The following is a 19114-nucleotide window of genomic DNA, read 5'->3' on the forward strand; positions in this document are numbered from 1 at the left end:
AAAGATAAAGACGCCGCCCAATGTCTAGTCAGAACTGATTTTCATTATGTTTCAGTTCATAGAAGTTTGTATTGTCCAGTTCTTTCCTGAGGTTTTTCCTGCAGGCTTCATCCTATTTATGTGAATATATCCCAAAAATGGAAACCACTAATAAGGTTGTTTTATCCAAGCTGGTCTTTTGTCCTAGACCAGAGTCGCAACTTCACACTGATAACTTAGCTCTCACCTCAGCGTGTTACGTGTTAATGAACAACATAGTCAGCGGCCGCGTCCCAACCCCTAGTGAGCTGCCTACAAAGACAGCATTTAAGGGCATCATATGAAGACTCTTTTGCTGTCTAGTATGAAAGTTCACAAGGCTTGCTCACACAGTTACGGTCAGAGCGAGAGTTTAGGCCTAATATTCTCATAGAGGTGCTCTTATAAACATACAGAATATTGGTATTAATCATATTTCTGTTAAAGCAACTGAAGCAGAAGCTCTCTGAGTCTATTGAACACTAGTGTACAAAGAAAACGACATTTAGAACGGTGAGAAGAGGAGTGAAGGACAAAGGTCGAGCCATAAAGTCATCGTCCCGTGATAAATGGATGCGTCATTAGCAATCAGAGTGAAGCACCTGTCCTGTTTGTTTTCCCAGGTAAGAGGAGGATAATAAATTACTCCTGGTGAAGCGTGTTATGATTTGTTGTGCGTAGGTTATTTGCATGTCTATTTTTATTTATTTATTTTAGGCATATTAAATACCTTATAGCCTATCAAATATTTTTTATTTAAGTTGTATTTAATTTTAAAGTTTAATTTATCCCCTGGAGGACTGTGTAGGCTTTTTTCTTGTTAAATGTGCCACGCTTTCCAACACGTTTATGCTATCCCTCTGTAATGATTTATCATCAAACAATAGTCATGGCACTTCATATATTTATGGTTCAGTTTAATTTATGACTTCTGAGAAAAACCTTAGAAGTAAATCTTATTTTAATCTCGGTCAAAAGACGTCAGCAGACATCATAAGTCATTTTTTGTTTGTTTTTATCCCCCAGCGGTTCTCTCTCCTAGCTAACCTTCATTCACTGCACGTAAATAAATGTGATTATATACAGTGAGTAGTTGTTTCTTTGTAGAATTGCCCCATAACTAGTTGCTGGTTTATGAGCTGGGGGTGCAATATGTATGATTAAAAAAAAGGTAAAATGTGTGGGGGGGAAATCACTGTTTTTTGTTGTTGTTGTTGTTGCATTCCGTTTATTGTTTTCCGCACCGAAATTTTAATAGTCCTGCATTTTTCATGTGTAGTGCACTCTTTAACCAGTTTAATTATTTCCACATAACTACAATCTCTAGTTTTCATGATGTACTGCTCCCTCTAGCGGACATCTGTACACATGTCACCTCTTGCTTCTCTTCTGCCGGTAGATGGCAGTGGCACTACATCGCTCAACACATTTATTGACTTCATGGCTGTACTTTGACACTTGTAAAAGTCTTTACAAGGGAACAGTTTTGGTTTTGACACTGGATAATAGTGTATAATATGTGTATTTCGTTTTTCATTTTATATAGGCCTATAGGCCTACTTGATATACATGCAGTAATCAGTGGACATTTTATATAAAAAAAATAATATTCAATTATTTATTTGATACATAACATTTTAATATTTATTTTCATTCCTGATTACGCATTAACTTTTGCAGATTCGCAGAGATAAAGTATATCTCTATAAGCACTTTATTTACACAATCTGAGTGGAATTTAAAAATCTGTCCAGGAAAAACTTGTGAAAATAACACTGCATTGAATGATTATGTTATTTCAATTTTATTAGAATTATCATAAGAAGCATTGTTCTTGACAAAATTAACAGATTTTTGTGATTTGTTACAGAAAACTAATACCAGTCCTATCAATTACAAGTAAAGAAATGAAAGTTTTCATTGATGCGTATTCATTTATTTTAGGAAATCCGTTTTACATAAATGACTTGAACATACACAGCACAATGAAATCAAATGCCTCTGTACATAAAATGAAAATAAATACATAATTAAGTGCATATAAATGACAAATATTCAAACAAGGGCAACACTGCTGCTCACAGTTATGTTATGTTATATGTTATGTTATGTTCTGGCAATCCTATATCGAAGCTCAGCTGACTTGCATCCCGAACCATTTTCCAAACAGACCAACTTCCTGTTGCTTATTTGCCAGGCTGGAAAAAACCAACAGTTGCATAACCCTAATTACTATTCCATCCCTATCCTACTTACACACAACACCATTTTACGCCAGCATGAGCACCGTGAGTTAAATCCCTTCCTTTATCTCTTTCTTCCTCTATTGGGCTTGAATGTGTGAGCTAGGAGCTAATAACTTGCCCAGACCAGGTCTCGTGCTTCCTTCCGGAAGAAAGGTTGGTGATCACCACATCAACAGCTTGGAACTTTATGTTCTTGGGAGGAACGGGACACACTTTGTAGGTCACCTCATCCCCCTCCATAGGCACATATTCACCCTCAATACTAGATAAAAAAGTGTGGTTAAACAAATAGATGCTACAACTACAAGTTTTTTTTTTTATTGTATATTTCTAAAATGATATTTGTATATTCACTTACTCTGAGATGTGAACAAATATGTCTTCTCCTCCATGGGAGGGTTGAATGAATCCATGACCTTGTGACCTGGAGAAGTTCTTGCAAATGCCCTTGAAGACGGGTCCAGATTTGGCTCTTACCGATCTGATAAAACACCAGAGGAAAGAGGCTCAAATCAACTAACATGGTTCATTTTAGTAAATAAGAAGAGCAAAACATCTCTTTATGTTTTGTTGAAATGAACACAACAATATATGGTGCACCAATATTATTATTTTTTTCAATACATCCATATATTCTCTATACAGTTTTTCAATACAATAACTATTATTTTTATTTTGTATATATTTCAGTGTCTGTGTCAGGTTTATGTTTTGTCATTATCTTGTGTATTTAAGCCCTGAGTTTAGCTCTGTCCATTGTCCTGTATTGTCTTTGAGTTGAAGCCAAAGCTGTTACGCTGTTGTACTCCTATGATTCCTGTGTTTTTATTATCTCCTTTGTTTTGTTTATTAATAAAGTTAAACTGGCTGATATTAAGATCCAACATGGCAGACTGTTAGCCAGTGCAGAACATGTTTAACTATCATTTCACTTCTGCTTTTGACAATAGTAAATAATCATTATTATATTACAATAAAAACCGAAAATTCATTATATTTTATTAAATAATAAAAAACAGGGCTGTGCAACGATTAATCACGATTGATCGCAAAGTTTGTGTTTACACAATATATGTGTGTGTACTGTGTATAATTATTTTGTATATATATATAAATACACACACATGCATGTATACATTTAAAAATATTTGCATGTATATACTGTGTATATATATATATATATATTTATTTTATATATAAATATAAATATTTTATGTATAAATAACACATTTTTCTTAAATATATACATGTATGTGTGTGTATTTATATATACAAAATAATTATACATGGTACACACACATATATTATGTAAACACAATGGATGTGATTAATCGCAATTAATTGTTGCACAGCCCATATATTAAACATTCAAAATATTATTTATTTGTCTGCGTTGATTTGAAGTCTTAATTATCACAAAATGTATTTTCATGGTTTCATTTGATTTATTTATTTGACTTGAGATCTTTAAATTGATTAAATTGTAATGTTTTTCACTCTCTTCGCACTTATCGGTAGACCCAATACTGAACAACAAAGTAGATGAGTGTCAATATTGGTAAAAAATAAATATCTATCAACATTAAAGTGAGATAGAATTTAAAAAATCATTCAAAATCCTTTTTGCACTACATTTACACAAAGTATATGAAATATTTTTACACTGTTAACATAGGTACTCACGCTGAATAGGTGCGTGTGCGTTTGGTTGGCAGTGGGCTAAGAGGCTCCCCTGTCTGATGCGGTTTCCTCTCAAAGACATCACTGCCTTCCCTCAGGAAAGGTAATGAAAGAGAGACGGGTGTATGTGGGCAGTGCAGCTTTTGATCAGATGTAGATGTGCTGTCTGAATCAGCCATTGGTGTGAAATTCACTGGAAATGAGATGAGGCTTCTGGTTTGAAAAATGGGTTAAATCAGAGAGAAAATAAATAACATTTGTTTTATATATATATATATATATATATATATATATATATATATATATATATATATATATATATATATATACATACATTAGTGCTGGGCAACAATTAATTGCATCCAAGATAAAAGTTTGTATTTACATAATATGTGTGTTCTGTGTATAATTATGTTGCATATATAAATACACACATATACATGTATATATTCAAGAAATATTTGCATGTATGTACATTTAAACATAATTTATATTATATATAAATATTTAATACATAAATAACAATTTTTTTCTTAAAAGTATACGTGCATATGTGTGTATTTATATGTATACAGTACACAAATATATATAACAGTATATGACAAAACGGTTTCTTTGAAATATCCAGTCTGATTTGAACAGCTTTTACTGTGTTGTTGTCTTTGCCCTCAAATCTGGGTGCAGCAGCTGCATCGGGATTCGGGACACATCAGATCTTATTACTTGGGGAGACTGTTTCCTTTTCATTGTTTTCCAATGCACCACTGGTTTCTGCCCTGCAGTCTAAGAAAGGCCAAGCATCTGTGTGCCGCAGACTCCATATCAGTCTAATCAACAGTGACTGTGATTAAACTGCGAGTATGTGTGCTTTATTACCATACTATCAACCTGCGCTCAACAATGCAGGATGTTGACAAACGTCGAGGAATTACTCCCAGTTTCTACAGTGCACAGCATGCGACACCATAACAGTAAAGGCGTTTTCAATCAACGGTAATACAGACGGGATAGGAAAATACATTAGGAAAATGATGAAATTCTTACCGTACTGTACGTTAAAGTGGATACCAATTTGTTGGTTGTTATCTCGAGCGCAGCGGAAACAAATATATCTACATAGCTACACTAGAATCCACTATTAAATGTCTATCATTCGTGGTCCACATATTCGACTCAATGGACCCCTGCGTAGCACACAATAAATGAGGTTACGGGTGGAGAGGGAGGGACACCCCATCAAAATTGAACGCGCGAGACGCGACGCGACGCGACAAAACAAAAACGCTCCAATTATAATCAACGACACTACGCTGCACGCGGCAGAATCCTGACGTCAGCCTTCAGTCGTCAAATCAGAGTGCTCATAATGTAATACAGGCGCGTCCTATTTTTGACGCGTCGCGATGTAGATGTGATGCTGTATATACAGGGCTTGTTATTTATGTTTTTTCATAATATTTCAACGTATTATAGTTCAGTCAACGGTACTCTGTAAAATCGAGGGATTAAGAATTTAATCACTATAATCAGAACAAAACTATATTGAACACCAGTGGGTCCGGGGACCACCAGGGGCCGCAAGGGAGTGGTAGTGGATCTATGGAAAAGTTTAGAGAAAAGCAGAATAAAAACGCAAAAACCTAGCAATTTAAAAATGTAATAGTAGTTAAAATATTTTCCAAATACTACTTTACACATTTATAATATGAATTTTTCACAGTATAAATTGAGTCTTTATACATTCAAATATATAGCTGACTTTTCAATTTAAGGATGGGGTTCCCTCGCACAAAGATGATCACATTTGGGGGTCCATAGAATCTAAAATATTGAAAACCTGCATGCATAGCTATATTAAATATTGTTTACCAGTATAGGGTGTACATACAATATAATGTTGCAGGGGGAAAAAAAAGGCACAAGTCCAATACATACATTAACAAGGACTGAATTATTTGAAATGGCTTTTATTTTATAACCCACTGTGACTGATCAGCATTCATTTCCTCTCAAACAAGAAAAAAAGGAAAAAAAGAAGGAAAATAATGGAGTTATTACCAAGAGGCTGTGTTTGTGAGGCATTACGAGCAGCAGTAAAAGTTCATCTGATGAGCACAAACATGTTGAGTCAGACAAAGCTAGTAATTTACACCTTGGTGTCTTAGTAGTTGCTATCATCTGCTGGTCAGAGTGATTGATGTCACTGCTTTGACATGGGTACAGCTCCGAATGAAAGAAAAGAAAACAACCCTACAAAAAAGGGCACTCAAATATACAGAAAAGGTGCTCAAGAGGTTGGAGATCCGATTACTGATCCATTACTCAATAACTGTCGTCCAAAACACTTAAGATAATGCACATCCGAGATTCTCTGCAAAGGTTTATAAATAAGCATTATGTTTAAAACATGAACAGATTTGACCAGCTGTGCATTCAGTAGACATATTTGATAAGATTTTGGTGTTGTGTATGATAGAATCTGCCAAGGTTTGATAACAAGGAATAGACAAGTCACTCTGACTCACAGTAAGAATTAGCGACATGCACAACAACCGGTCAAGTTTCAAGCTTGCATGAACAAGAAAACCAATTATAATGAAAAGTGGAAAAGCAGTTGTTAGAATCGTGTGAAATAAAATATCATTCCATCAATAGAGCCGATAACAGGACAGTAAATTCACAAGCAGCTCTCATTACAGTTAAGTGTAATATTTCAAATAACAGAAATTAATAATCAACAGTTGCATGAACACCTGCACAGATATTTGGATGATTTTATGAATTAAACTCTGGTGTCTCCCACTAACATGTATGTGCTTAGCATCTTTTGTAGGTTAACCTATTTTTTTAATTCTCCATTCTGTAATAAACAGACCCAGCTTGAAATTTATAAGCATTACAGTTGCTAAACTTCACATCTTTTATCTGCCCCTGCAATATATTATATAGATTTGAGAAGTTTGCGTATTGACATGACTTGTCTATGCAGTACAGTTTTGAAAATGTATTGTGTATACTTCAGATCATAAGTACATGAGAGCATTTAAACCTTTCATACACATACCAATCCTCCTCCTCCTTGATGCATAACCCCTCCCCCGCCCAAATATGTATATCGATGGCCAATCACACTCATTACTGAAGCTCTTTCATTCTGTTGAGGGCGGAGCCTGCCTTGAACCATTCAATCTGGGTTTCGTTGAAGGTGTGGTTCAACACGATAGTTTCCGAGCTTCCGTCAATGTGCTTGATGATGGCATTAAGGGGCTAAAGGAACAATAGATTAAATAGATTTTAAAAATCAGATAAGACTTTAAAAATCTTTTAGTGTGGGCCAGCCTTAACACAAACCAGGAAAGATGCATATAAACTACAAACTGTTTAACAGAATAAGTCTTACCTTTCCAGGGGCAAAGGTCTTCAGCCCTATAATGGAGATTTTATCGTCTGGGCGGATTTTGTCGTAGTCAGCAGGATTGGAGAAGGTGAGGGGCAGCAGACCCTGTTTCTTCAAGTTAGTTTCTGTTGACAGCCATGAGAAATTCATTCAAATCGATTGCTAAATGAGACGCTTGGCTTCAAACAGGGGAAAAAGGCAATCAAATTCACTTACCATGGATTCTAGCAAAGCTTTTCACAATGATGGCCCTCCCTCCTAGATGTCTGGGTTCCAGAGCCGCATGCTCTCTGCTGGATCCCTCACCGTAGTTCTCATCTCCAACAACTACCCATGAAACATTGTACTTCTGCAAGTGAGGAAATTACAGAACATCCAGAAACCGTTATGAATACAAATGCTCTCAATAGGCAGAAAACATAAATGACACATATAAAAAAAGTAACATTTACTTTGTAATGACGGGCAACATCAGGGACGCCACCAAACTCTCCAGTTAGAAGGTTGCGAATTTTATTGACGGCATCGTTCTCGGTATTAACGGCACCAATGAGAAGGTTATTGGAGATGTTATCGAGGTGGCCACGGAACTTAAGCCAGGGTCCGGCAGCGCTGATGTGGTCAGTCGTGCACTTTCCTTTCACCTGACAGAATTGAGTTACATTCAGAGTGATATTGAAAACCAGAATTTCAAACATCCATGACTAAAAACTTACCTTGATGAGCACTTGGAGGTCCTCAAGGTCTTTCCCACTCCATTTGTCGAAGGGCTCGAGCAGCTGCAGGCGGTTGCTCTGAGGGTTCACATCTACTTTCAGACCAGACCCATCAGGTGGTGGGTGCTGGTAGGTGTCCTGACCTGGGTCAAAGTCACGAGCAGGAAGCTCATCTCCTGTGGGTGGCACCAGTTTAAACTTCTCTCCGTTGGGGGCTGTGAGAAAGTCAGTCTCAGGGTTGAAATTCAGAGTGCCCGCAATGGCAAGTGCTGTGACAATCTGCAACATAAATAAATTGGCAAGACTTCATACAAATGGTTTTGGGGGAAAAACATTCACAGATTATAGCACGTTTGTGAGCAGGTGCGAAATACCTCTGGTGAGGTGACAAAAGCATGAGTGGCAGGGTTAGCGTCATTCCTGGCCGTGAAGTTTCTGTTGAATGATGTAACAATGGTGTTCTTTTCTCCCTTCTTAACGTCACGTCTGCAAGAAAGATTTTTATTGGTTTATGATATGGCTTTATTACATAGCTTTATTACACAGTTCTTTGAATTACTTGATTCTGATTGGTCACTCGTGGAATTAAGGTCAAATATTTTGGCATAATGATGCTAAACTATGAACGTTGTCCCAAGCACCTGATTTTGCTAGTCTCATATCTCTCATGTGACTCAGAGCTCTCAACCTTCTCACATAATACATGGATCAACTGAAATCAATTTCATAGCCAATATTTTAATAATATTATAATATATACTAATATTTTTACCTTAATTTAGTTAGTGATAATAGCTGGCAAACTCTACATGTTTCCTTACATATTATTTTTTTACTATTATCTTACTTTTTTACTTTTATTCAGCAAAGATGCTTAAAATTGATCATTTACAGTAAAATACTTTTAATGTTAAAACAGATGTTACATTTCAAATAAATGTTCTTTTGAACTTTCTATTCATCAAAGCACCTGGGAAAGTGTCAGTAAAGCATACTTTAAACTATTGTAATGCAGCCATGATTTGAAGATTGGTTCATCAACCAATCAAAAGCCCTGCAGTATAAATTGTATTAATATTTCACAATATTATATACCCCAAACTTTTGAACAGTAGTGTGCAAAAGAAAATCTACAATGTTGAATTAAAACATGCGTTGAAGACAAATACTTTACCTGTCCCACTGACCAATGCAGGGTCCACAGGCATTAGCCAGGACAACTCCACCAACATCCCTCAACACTTTGGCCTGCAGGTAAAGAAACACATTAAATTGTTAGACTAAATGCAAAACAATCAAGTAAATTGGACGAGCACACAACCAATTTCAAGCTATTCCAAATAATAAAATCCCAGGCTCTCCAACTCAGACTCACATAGCCATCTCTCTCAATCGTGGCACGAATCTGCTCGGACCCAGGGGTGATTGTGAACTGGGCTTTGCTTTTGAGTCCTTTGTCGAGTGCTTGTTTGGCCACGGAGGCAGCTCTGCCCATGTCCTCATAACTGGAGTTGGTGCAGCTTCCAATCAGACCTGCAATGTTCATGGACAGGGAGCAATTTTATAGAATAATAAAAGTATATCAATGGCCATTAAAATGGGGTGGACTCTAAATCACTAACCAACTTTAACATCCAGGGGCCAGCCATTTTTCTCAGCGACAGAGCCGATGTCTGAAACAGGGTGGGCCAGGTCAGGAGTAAATGGGCCATTGATGTGAGGCTTCAGCTGTAAAGGAGGATAATAAATCATGTTGAAGTGAATTTTTAACACTTAACTAAGATTCATTCAACTTACTTATCTTAACTGACCTGCTCTTACCTCACTTAGATTAATCTCTATCACCTGGTCGTAATGACAACCCGAATCAGGAACCAGCAGATCTTGATTCTCATTTGATAGAGCAGCGATTTCTGAGAGGGAAAAGTAGAATGAGAGGCCAAACTTTTGAAGAGACAGTTGAATTATCCATTGATGAGAGACTACTGCTGCTTACCCCCACGACCAGTCTTCTCCAAGTATGTCCTCATACGGTGGTTGTAAGGGAACACAGAGGTGGTGGCTCCAATTTCAGCACCCATATTACAGATGGTGGCCATTCCTGATTAGAAAACCCAAAAGCATATTCAGATTTTCAAATGACTGATATAACACGCCCTCCTTATGCCACCAACACAGTATACGATTTTAGGCATGATTTTGAGATCGCCAGCAGTTCATAGAGATCGCCGCAAAAAAAACAAAAAAAAAATCTGAGGCACATTCATGCAGGTTATGATAGCTATGTTTAAATTATCAAAGACATGACCTTAGAGAAGCCCTGATGGCCGAGAGATATTTAGCGGTCTGAAATTTAAGTTCTGCAGTGTAAAATGCTTTTTGACAGGAACTGACATGGAGACAATAATGTGACAAGACGGCAATCCGACAACTTCCAAGGTCATTTAGTGTTTGGGTGGCATTAGGGAAACTAAAAACATCCAAATTGGACTGTACATTTGTGTTTCACAGATTTACAAGTGATTTTAATCCCATCTATATTCTACGGAACCCATAAGGAACAGGAAAAAAATATGAGATGGGAGGAAAAATTGTCAATGTTTTAGTGTTCTCTCGCAAATGTTTGCGTTCCCCCGAGAAATATTACGTTCGCTCACAAAATGTTTTGCATTCTCCAGAGAAACTTTGCGTTTGCTCACAAAATGTTTTGCATTCCCCTGAGAAATATTGCGCTGAAAGCGCTCGCTCACAAAATGTTTTACGTTTACCTGAGAAATATTGCGTTCGCTCACAAAATGTTTTGCGTTCCCTCAAAAAATATTGCGTTCTGTCACTAAATGTTTTGCATTCCCCTGATAAATATTAAGTCCCCTCACAAAATGTTTTGCGTTCCTAGAGAAATATTGCGTTCGGTCACAAAATGTTTTACGTTCTCCTGAGAAATATTACGTTCTCTCACAAAATGTTTTACAAGTTTTCAAGTTTCCAAGTTTCTCTGGGGAACGCAAAAGCATTGAAATATATATTTTCCCTCCCATCACATATTTTTTTCATCACCGTGAACCTTTAAGGGCTTCGTAGTATTCAACATGCCTGTTTTTCTTCACTCAACCTATAAAAATTATGAAGCAAATAACATACAGTTTGTCAGCTAATTGCCATCCTCTGAGAAATCTAATTTCATCTGGACAATAACGTCTTAACGCAGTGATCTCAAACTCAATTCCTGGAGGGCCACAGCTCTGCACAGTTTTGCTCTAACCCAAATCAAACACACCTGATCCAGCTAATCAAGGTCTTCAGGATTACTAGAAACTTCCTTGCAGGTGTGAGTTGGAGCTGGTTGGAGCTAAACTGTGCAGAGCTGTGGCCCTCCAGGAATTGAGTTTGAGACCACTGGCTTAAAGCTTCTCATTCATTATGACCTTCGTTGAACACCATAACTAAAGCTAAATTTATCACTGCACACCCTGGTGCACTATAATTATGTATTTAGACCTTCCATTATGGATACAGACTTTCAGCTCAAAGTAACAGTTAACCAAATTAAAAGGGTGGTATAATGCCCTTTTCACAAGATGTAAAATAAGTCTCTGATGTCCCCAGAGTGTTTATGTGAAGTTTAAGCTCAAAATACCCACAGATATTTTTATATGGCATGTTAAAATTGTCCATTTTTGAGGGTGAGCAAAAACGCACCGTTTTGTGTCTGTTCCTTTAAATGCAAATGAGCTGCTGCTCCCAGCATAGAGGGCGGAGCTTCAACAGCTTGCACTCACACAGACATGCACTGAAAATTTCAAAACCTTTTAGCCTTTTTATGTTTAAAATGGAGTCAGACAATGATGAAGAGACTCAAGAAGAGGTGACGTAGAATGCAACAGGACATTTCTGAATGGTTAGTTGATTAATTTATGTAGCTTATGTGTAGTTGTCTTCTAGTCATTGATTAACATATTCTGTCTTGATAATCTATAAATCGTGTTCCGGGGGCGGGGTTTATGTAAATTTTAGGGTTAGTGATGTCACTAACCCGGGAGGAATGTTGTGTAGTCCCTACCAGCCGTTAGTTGTAGTCCTTAAAAAGTGATTTCTTTAAAAGAAAATATCTCTCTTTGCTTTGAACTTTGAGCATTGTAACTTTGCAGATGTTGTTTATGCTCAAACAGCAACATTACACACCAACTAAAGTTAAAAAAGTGAAATCATAATCAACCACCCCTTTAAGGAAGGAAAGTTAAAAATGGTCACTGTAAAAACTCAAAATGGTCACTGTAATAGCAGCTACAGGTATGATCCCTAACTTAAATACCTTATGTAACCCTACCCTAATTAATCTCAGTCTTAATCTTAATTAACAAATGAAGTTGTTGATGCTTATATGAATGATGATATATGAAATTACACTATGATATATGAAATGATGTCCAATATTAATAATTGTATCTCAAACATTATTCAGAAAATGAATCCAATCTAAATATTGCTGAAGCAAGTTTTCACCTGTGCAGGAGATAGAGTCCACACCAGGGCCGTAATACTCCACAATGGCACCAGTGCCACCCTTCACAGTCAAAATACCAGCAACTTTAAGGATGACATCTTTTGGTGAGGTCCAGCCAGATAATGAGCCAGTTAATTTCACACCGATGACCTGGAAAAGCAGATACAACCTATAAATAAACACTTCCAGTTGCCCAATTTTAGATAGCAAGTGTTAAGTTCAATATATACGGACAATAGCAGCTTACGTTTGGGCACTTCAGCTCCCAGGGGATGCCTGCCATGACATCAACAGCATCAGCTCCACCAACTCCAATGCAGATGGAGCCCAGACCACCGCCATTAGGGGTGTGAGAGTCTGTACCAATCAACATGACTCCAGGGTACGCGTAATTCTCCAAGATAATCTAAAAAAAAAAAAAAAAAGATTGATTCATATTGCTTGCTTGCAACAAAACTGCAAACCTGTGATCAGCTAAGAACAAAAAAGGAATATGACTTCTCTCATTATTATTATTATTTAAAATATTGTTTTTAATCATTTAAATTGTACAAAGCAAAGAAACATAACTATTGCAATACTATTGTGGTAAATAAATAAATAAATAAAAATGGGTAATAATAATATTTTACAGAATATCAGTAAAATCACAATATCCTTCTAATATTTATTTTATGTCTTAAATTCTTTGCTTTCAAATGTTAGATATTTTATTGTGACCAAAAACGATAGGGCACCTTAAATCATCTTTTTTATTGATAACGAATTATTTTAAACAAATTGGTAGTAAACAAATCTCATAACAAATTTGATAAGATGGTTGGCACGTTTCCCTCAGATTTACGTGGGTCATACTTCAGGTCGAAATATACAGAATGTATAAATATGGAAGAAAAAAAAAAGAAGAAAAAAAAAATCACATCCTTGATACTCTGACTTTTAGTATTAATTAAGTATTAATTTCAATTAAACAATTTAAGGGTGCTCTGATCATGATTTTTGGGCCTGATCACCGATTACAGATCACTGGAAGCACTATTGGCTGATACTGATCAACTGATACCCATCACTGAAATAAATAATAGGCCAACTATTCTTAACAACAAAAAAATTAAAAGATGAGAAAGTATCATGATTTGACAACTCATTATTTATTGTCAAGCAACATGTACAACATATTCCATTCCCATTCTTAGAGGTGATCAGGAACAGCTTAGAGCTTAAATATAGAATCCCTGTGAAATTTATAATAATAATAATAATAATAATAATAATAATAATAAACCACAACAGTCTTTATCAACAGAAAGTAATAAAATATAAAACACTGCATAGTCTTCACTGTATAGATCAATGTCTGTTTGATTAACATTAATGACATTTGGGAAATAAGTCGCAAATGGATCCGAGCATTTGGTCTTAAAGTGACAGCAGCCTAATATTCCTGCTGCTGTCACTTTAAGACCGAATGCTCGGATCCAATATACTGTTACACATGCGACTTATTTCCCAACTGTTTATGTTTACATAACCGATGGTGTTTAAGCGAATACTCACAAAGGGGGGCACTGTATTTTGCAACAATCACTGATCTAGCTGATTTAGAGAAGCAATTTAGTTGCGCATAGCAAAATTGTCTCGCGAGTTTTGCGTCATCTGATCAACCTTTATCGGCCGATAACGTTTGGCGCCCGATCAACTGGAGCATCCTTAAAGCAATTATGTGTACATCTTATAGTCATGGACAAACCACCTGAAAAAAAGTCATACTGGTTAACAACTAGTCAAAAGTTGTTTTTTTTTCTCCAGTACCTGATGGATGATCCCAGAGCCAGGTTTCCAAAAGCCAACACCATATTTAGCCCCAGCACTAGCGAGAAAACTGTAAACCTCTTGATTCACTTCCTGGTTGACAGCGGGAAAAGGAATGAAATAATGGAATAAAATCAGTGAAGAATAAAAAAAATCTTCTTTTGTGTTCAGCAGAAGAAAGAAATGCATACAGGTTTGGAATACAAGCAAATCATTTGCATGGTACTCTTTCAACAACATCCCTAATTGGCATCATTCACCTTTGCCTTCTGTAGATCTTGGACTCCTCCGGTCTGAGCCTCGATAAGATGGTCACAGTGGATGGTGGATGGCACTGCCACTTTTGGGAGTCCACTGCTGATGAACTGCAGCATGGCCATCTGTGCTGTTGCATCTTGCATGGCAACTCGATCCGGACGCAGGCGCAAATATGTGCGTCCTCGAGCGATTTCCTGTCCATTCGGGTCATCCAGATGGCCATAGACAATCTTCTCTGACAGGGTGAGTGGCCGATTGAGTCTGGAAGATGCAATTTCACATTTAAAGCACTTGGAAAAACTCACAAGATTTAGGACAATACATTTTTTAAACTAACCAAGTGCAAGAAAAAAGTATTTTTCTTCTGTAAAAGTAATAAAAGAGCCACTGAGGCGCCTTGTTAAAGATAAGAAGGGCAGAAGCAAATAAAATTGAGTGTAAAACACTGTAATGCTTTCTGACCTTTTGCGCACAATGTCAATATTTGAGCGGAGCTGGTCATAGTTGACGCAACTGCTTGGCTCAAAGCGGCTCATGGCCACCTTGGCCTTCGCGTTGAGGGCTGCCGCCACATGAAAGCGACGGGCTCCCTGACCCAGAGCGAGCTGAAATAAACAAACAGGGAATCAGAACACAAAGAGCTGGAACACAAACTCATAAATCACACTGTAAACAACTAGATTATAATATAACCAGGGTTCCAACATCTTTGACCAATGAAATTCCATTCTATTTCCATGACTTCCAGATATTATTGCTCTCTTGAAGAGGATATTTCAGAGTAGTGTTGCACGGTGTACCGATACTTCAAAAGTATCGCGATACTCGGAAATTAAAAACGTCACGATACCTAAATTTATCAGTATCGATACTTAAAAAAAAAAAAAAAAAAAAAACGCCTCCCTATGGACGTCTGTGTTTTTTTCCTGATGCACGCAGCAAAGAACCTGCCGCTGTCAGTGTCATGTGACAAAACACTACAGCGAGATGACTGCATGTGCGAGCACAAGTGGTCCACGTCTCCACGACTCGTTGAAAAAGATGATGCGAGGAGTGACATATGGAAGTATGTTGCCTACCTTGCTCTGTTGCACGGTGCACTGATACTTCAAAAGTAAATCGGAAATTAAAAACGTCACGATTCCTTAATTTATTAGTATCCATACTTCTAAGAATGACCGCGTTCCAGATTTGTAAGGCCGGCGACACACTGGCTGCGTGTCGTGCCCGTTTTTATTTCGGCTCCCATGTTAACTGCCTGCGTGACGTACGTGTCTGGGCGCAGCTCGAGACGCGCGGAAAACGCGTGCCTGCTAGAATAGAACCGACGCCTATTTTTCACGCGTCACGCAAGCATGTTGGAAGCGTTAATTCCCAGGCAAAATAGAATAGGAAAATATGTTTCTATGTCATTTTGACACGAATACATATTAATAAATGACATTTTGATGGTTGAAAGTTTTGACAATACAATATAAATGTAATTAAAAAAAATATGATCGATTTTCAAATATTGCACCTCTCAATACAGAACGAATTATTCTGTAGCCTATTTTGCCGTCAACACTGCCGACGTTGTCTTTGCTGCTATATTCCACAACTCTCTCCCCACATGTCAAATATATCACCAATGAGGCTTATCATATGTTACCAATATTAAACATTGTTTAATATAATCGCTGTTCATATTTTTATTCAAAGTTCAGAATCAAGATAAAGCTCTTATGTTTCTTATGATAAATGAGATAATGCTGCTAAATTTATAAAAAAAAATTACCTTGAATGTCATTGCTCTAATTTATTTTTTATATTTTTATATTTCATATTTTGTTCAAATGTTTAATATATCTGCTGTTCATATGTTCATCTATTAGTGTGTTATATGATTAGAATGTTGTCCCGGTTTTAAAATAAAGCACAGCAATGATATTTGAGAGTGTTTCTCCCTTTTCAGGAAAAGTATCGAAAAAGTATCGAAATCGCAATACTTGACTTGGTATCGGTATCGAAACAATAATTTTGGTATCGTGACAACACTATTTCAGAGGATTAAATACTTTTGAGAACATCATAAATAATAATAATAATCATCTGTATTTTCTAGAGAAAAGTCTATGACTTCTTGGGATTGGGTGTACTTTCATGCCTTGAAATAAGTTGTAAAATCCCCTGATATTGTAATGAAAGTGAGAACTGAAAAAAACATTAAGTTGACATACACAACAAATAAATATATCTTATATCTTGTCAAATAAACAGTAAATATATACTCAATCTTGACCAGAACATACCATGTCCATACAAACAATCCATGACAGCATCAAGGTTATATGGGTTTTTTTTTTTTAACCTCATGTGGACAGGAACATGTTACTAGATTGTTCGAACTGCTGTCATTATATGTTTTTAGGCATGACAACATCAGTATAGATTAACAGTGTATTGTATTTTTTAAATCACAGCTGCTCATTTCGCTCAATTGTGATCAAACCTCCGGTGTTAAGTTATGCCACTTTAAGTATACATATAATAATGCTAGATAGATAAAAATGTATTAATTTGCTTTCAAGGATTTCATGGCGCTGTCATGTAGCGGTGTCACTAGTTAATCCACATGGACAGCGCCGTTATCCTCTCTACGCTGTTTTAACCTTGTGTTCACCTTGCGACTAAAACCAAACAGTCAGACATGAAAAATACACAATGAGCGAATTAATGAAATAGCTGTGAGTATTTCTGGTTTCGTACTTTGGCTGTCTTGTATGAAACAGATGGAAATAAAGATTATACGCCATCGGCAGCGCAAACGCGTCTGCTATGACATCCTTGGCCACAATGACCTGTGAGCACTTCACGAGCAGATTTCAGCACAAAAACAGTCAGTTCACTCATTGCGAGCAGCTCAAACTAGCAAGCACAGACACGGGTGGCATTAATACATGCATTAAAAAATCCAAACCATGCGTGTTGACTATATAACATTGAGATTTGCATGTACCTGAAGCCGGGTGACGGTTAAGCAGTAGGTTGCCATTTTGTTCACTGACAAAGATGTGACGCGAAAATATGACGCGCGGGGTATAAGAACTCATTGTCTTGGAAGGACGTTGAAATGTTTGGATCTAATTGTGTCTTATTTTAAAAGACCAACAACTTGAGGTGCTAATATTTTTTCCTCATTATTATGAACGTAAAAAACATGAAAGCAAAATGAAAAATTAAAGTAATGTTACATTCTAGTAATGTTTTGTCCAGGTGTGCATCTATTGCTTTTAGGACCTTGTCTAAAATGACATAAAGATTTCTAACAATATTTCCTAAACCTGCGATCTATCTACAAACATTACAATATAGAAACATTTATTTAAAAATATTAAAATATAAAGCCAAATATATATATATATCTATTTTTTTTAGATAACACTTTATAGTAAGGTTTCACTGAACATTTTTACATACATTGTTGTATCTGTAAATAATATTTGATGGGCCATGAACTAACAATTGACAGTTGTATTTTTATTAACTAACGTTAACAATAATTAATACATAATATAACACATGAATTGTTCGTTGTTAGTTAACGTTCATTTTAACTAGCGGGACCTAATTGTAAAGTGTTACCATACTTTGCAATAGAAGTAGACCTTCATTTTCCTATTCTTAATTAAATTAATTGAAAAATATTCTATGTGTTTTTTATTTATTTATTTATTTATTTTTACGAAATTAACATCATACTTAGATTATTTATCATTTGTTATTTTTTGGATTTGTCACTAACAAAAAATGCACACTGATTTTATGCAATTATAGAACAAATGGCGTTTATAATTTTACAAAAAGAACATTCTTTACCCCCATCTGCAAACATTGAAATCCTATGGAAGCTTGTTTCCGCCACACACACACACACACAAAAAAAAAAAAAAAAAAAAAAAAAAAAAAAAAGAAGATATTTGCGACTTTTTATCTCACAATTGCACGCAATATATCACGCAATTCTGACTTTATATCTCAGAATTCTGACTTTATATCTCAGAATTCTGACTTTATATCTCAGAATTCTGACTTTATATCACGCAATTGGGAGATATAAAGTCATAATTGCATGATATAAAGTCGCAATTGCGTGTTATAAAGTCAGAATTGTGAGATATAAACTATTCTAAGGTAAAAAAGGTCTTTCTAAGGTCTTTTTTCTCCTTAGAATTGGACTTTATATCTCACAATTCTGAGAAAAGATGTCAGAATTGCGAGATATAAACTCGCAATTATGTGTTATAAAGTCAGAATTGCGTGATATAAAGTCGCAATTGCGAGAAAAAAAGTCAGAATTCTGCGACTATTCTGCGAAGATAATTGCGACTTTTTATCTCACAATTGCGAGTTTACATCTCACAATTGCGACTTTATATCTCGCAATTCTGACTTTATATCTCAGAATTCTGACTTTATTTCACGCAATTCTGACTTTATATCT

The 19114-nt window shown here is 36.2% G+C and overlaps 2 protein-coding genes across 4 annotated transcripts; both read right to left on the reverse strand.

The window, feature by feature from the left end:
- Positions 1-1940: 1940 nt before the first annotated feature.
- csdc2a (cold shock domain containing C2, RNA binding a) lies at positions 1941-5258 on the reverse strand. Of its 3 annotated transcripts, none has more exons than XM_081393444.1 (5): positions 4989-5258; positions 3948-4157; positions 2623-2745; positions 2383-2526; positions 1941-2216 (listed from the first exon to the last, which is right to left on the reverse strand). In XM_081393444.1, exons 2-5 carry the CDS (start codon positions 4121-4123, stop codon positions 2153-2155), a joined length of 507 nt encoding a protein of 168 aa, XP_081249570.1. In that variant the 5' UTR covers positions 4124-4157; positions 4989-5258; the 3' UTR covers positions 1941-2152. The 3 variants fall into 3 exon arrangements, with proteins under 3 accessions (XP_081249570.1, XP_081249571.1, XP_081249572.1); XM_081393445.1 differs by having other exon boundaries at positions 3948-4137; positions 4989-5119; XM_081393446.1 differs by lacking the exon at positions 1941-2216 and having other exon boundaries at positions 2249-2526; positions 4989-5242.
- A 637-nt stretch (positions 5259-5895) lies between these two features.
- Positions 5896-17693, reverse strand: aco2 (aconitase 2, mitochondrial). The gene is made up of 17 exons (XM_081393051.1): positions 17630-17693; positions 15094-15236; positions 14634-14892; positions 14374-14466; positions 12809-12967; positions 12561-12711; positions 10054-10158; positions 9879-9970; positions 9680-9785; positions 9433-9590; positions 9232-9305; positions 8432-8543; positions 8058-8336; positions 7794-7985; positions 7558-7690; positions 7345-7466; positions 5896-7211 (listed from the first exon to the last, which is right to left on the reverse strand). The coding sequence occupies exons 1-17, from the start codon at positions 17663-17665 to the stop codon at positions 7080-7082; spliced, it is 2346 nt and encodes a 781-aa protein (XP_081249177.1). The 5' UTR covers positions 17666-17693; the 3' UTR covers positions 5896-7079.
- Between the last annotated feature and the right edge of the window lie 1421 nt (positions 17694-19114).

The sequence above is a fragment of the Scardinius erythrophthalmus genome (assembly GCF_964197995.2).
Source record: "Scardinius erythrophthalmus genome assembly, chromosome: 18".
NCBI classification, from domain to species: Eukaryota; Metazoa; Chordata; class Actinopteri; order Cypriniformes; family Leuciscidae; genus Scardinius; species Scardinius erythrophthalmus.

Bases quoted from the DNA above. Each gene is read 5' to 3' on its own strand.
- aco2 (XM_081393051.1), bottom strand. From the start codon at position 17,665: ATGGCAACCTACTGCTTAACCGTCACCCGGCTTCAG. The intron at 8,544-9,231 runs GTAAAGTATTTG...TCTTTCTTGCAG, and splicing joins TGCATTGGTCAGTGGGACAG to ACGTGACGTTAAGAAGGGAG. The intron at 8,337-8,431 runs GTATTTCGCACC...TTTATGTTGCAG, and splicing joins CTTTTGTCACCTCACCAGAG to ATTGTCACAGCACTTGCCAT.
- csdc2a (XM_081393444.1), bottom strand. From the start codon at position 4,123: ATGGCTGATTCAGACAGCACATCTACATCTGATCAAAAGCTGCACTGC. The intron at 2,746-3,947 runs GTGAGTACCTAT...GTGTTTTATCAG, and splicing joins CGCACACGCACCTATTCAGC to ATCGGTAAGAGCCAAATCTG. The intron at 2,217-2,382 runs GCAAGTTATTAG...GGTTTTTTCCAG, and splicing joins AAGCACGAGACCTGGTCTGG to CCTGGCAAATAAGCAACAGG.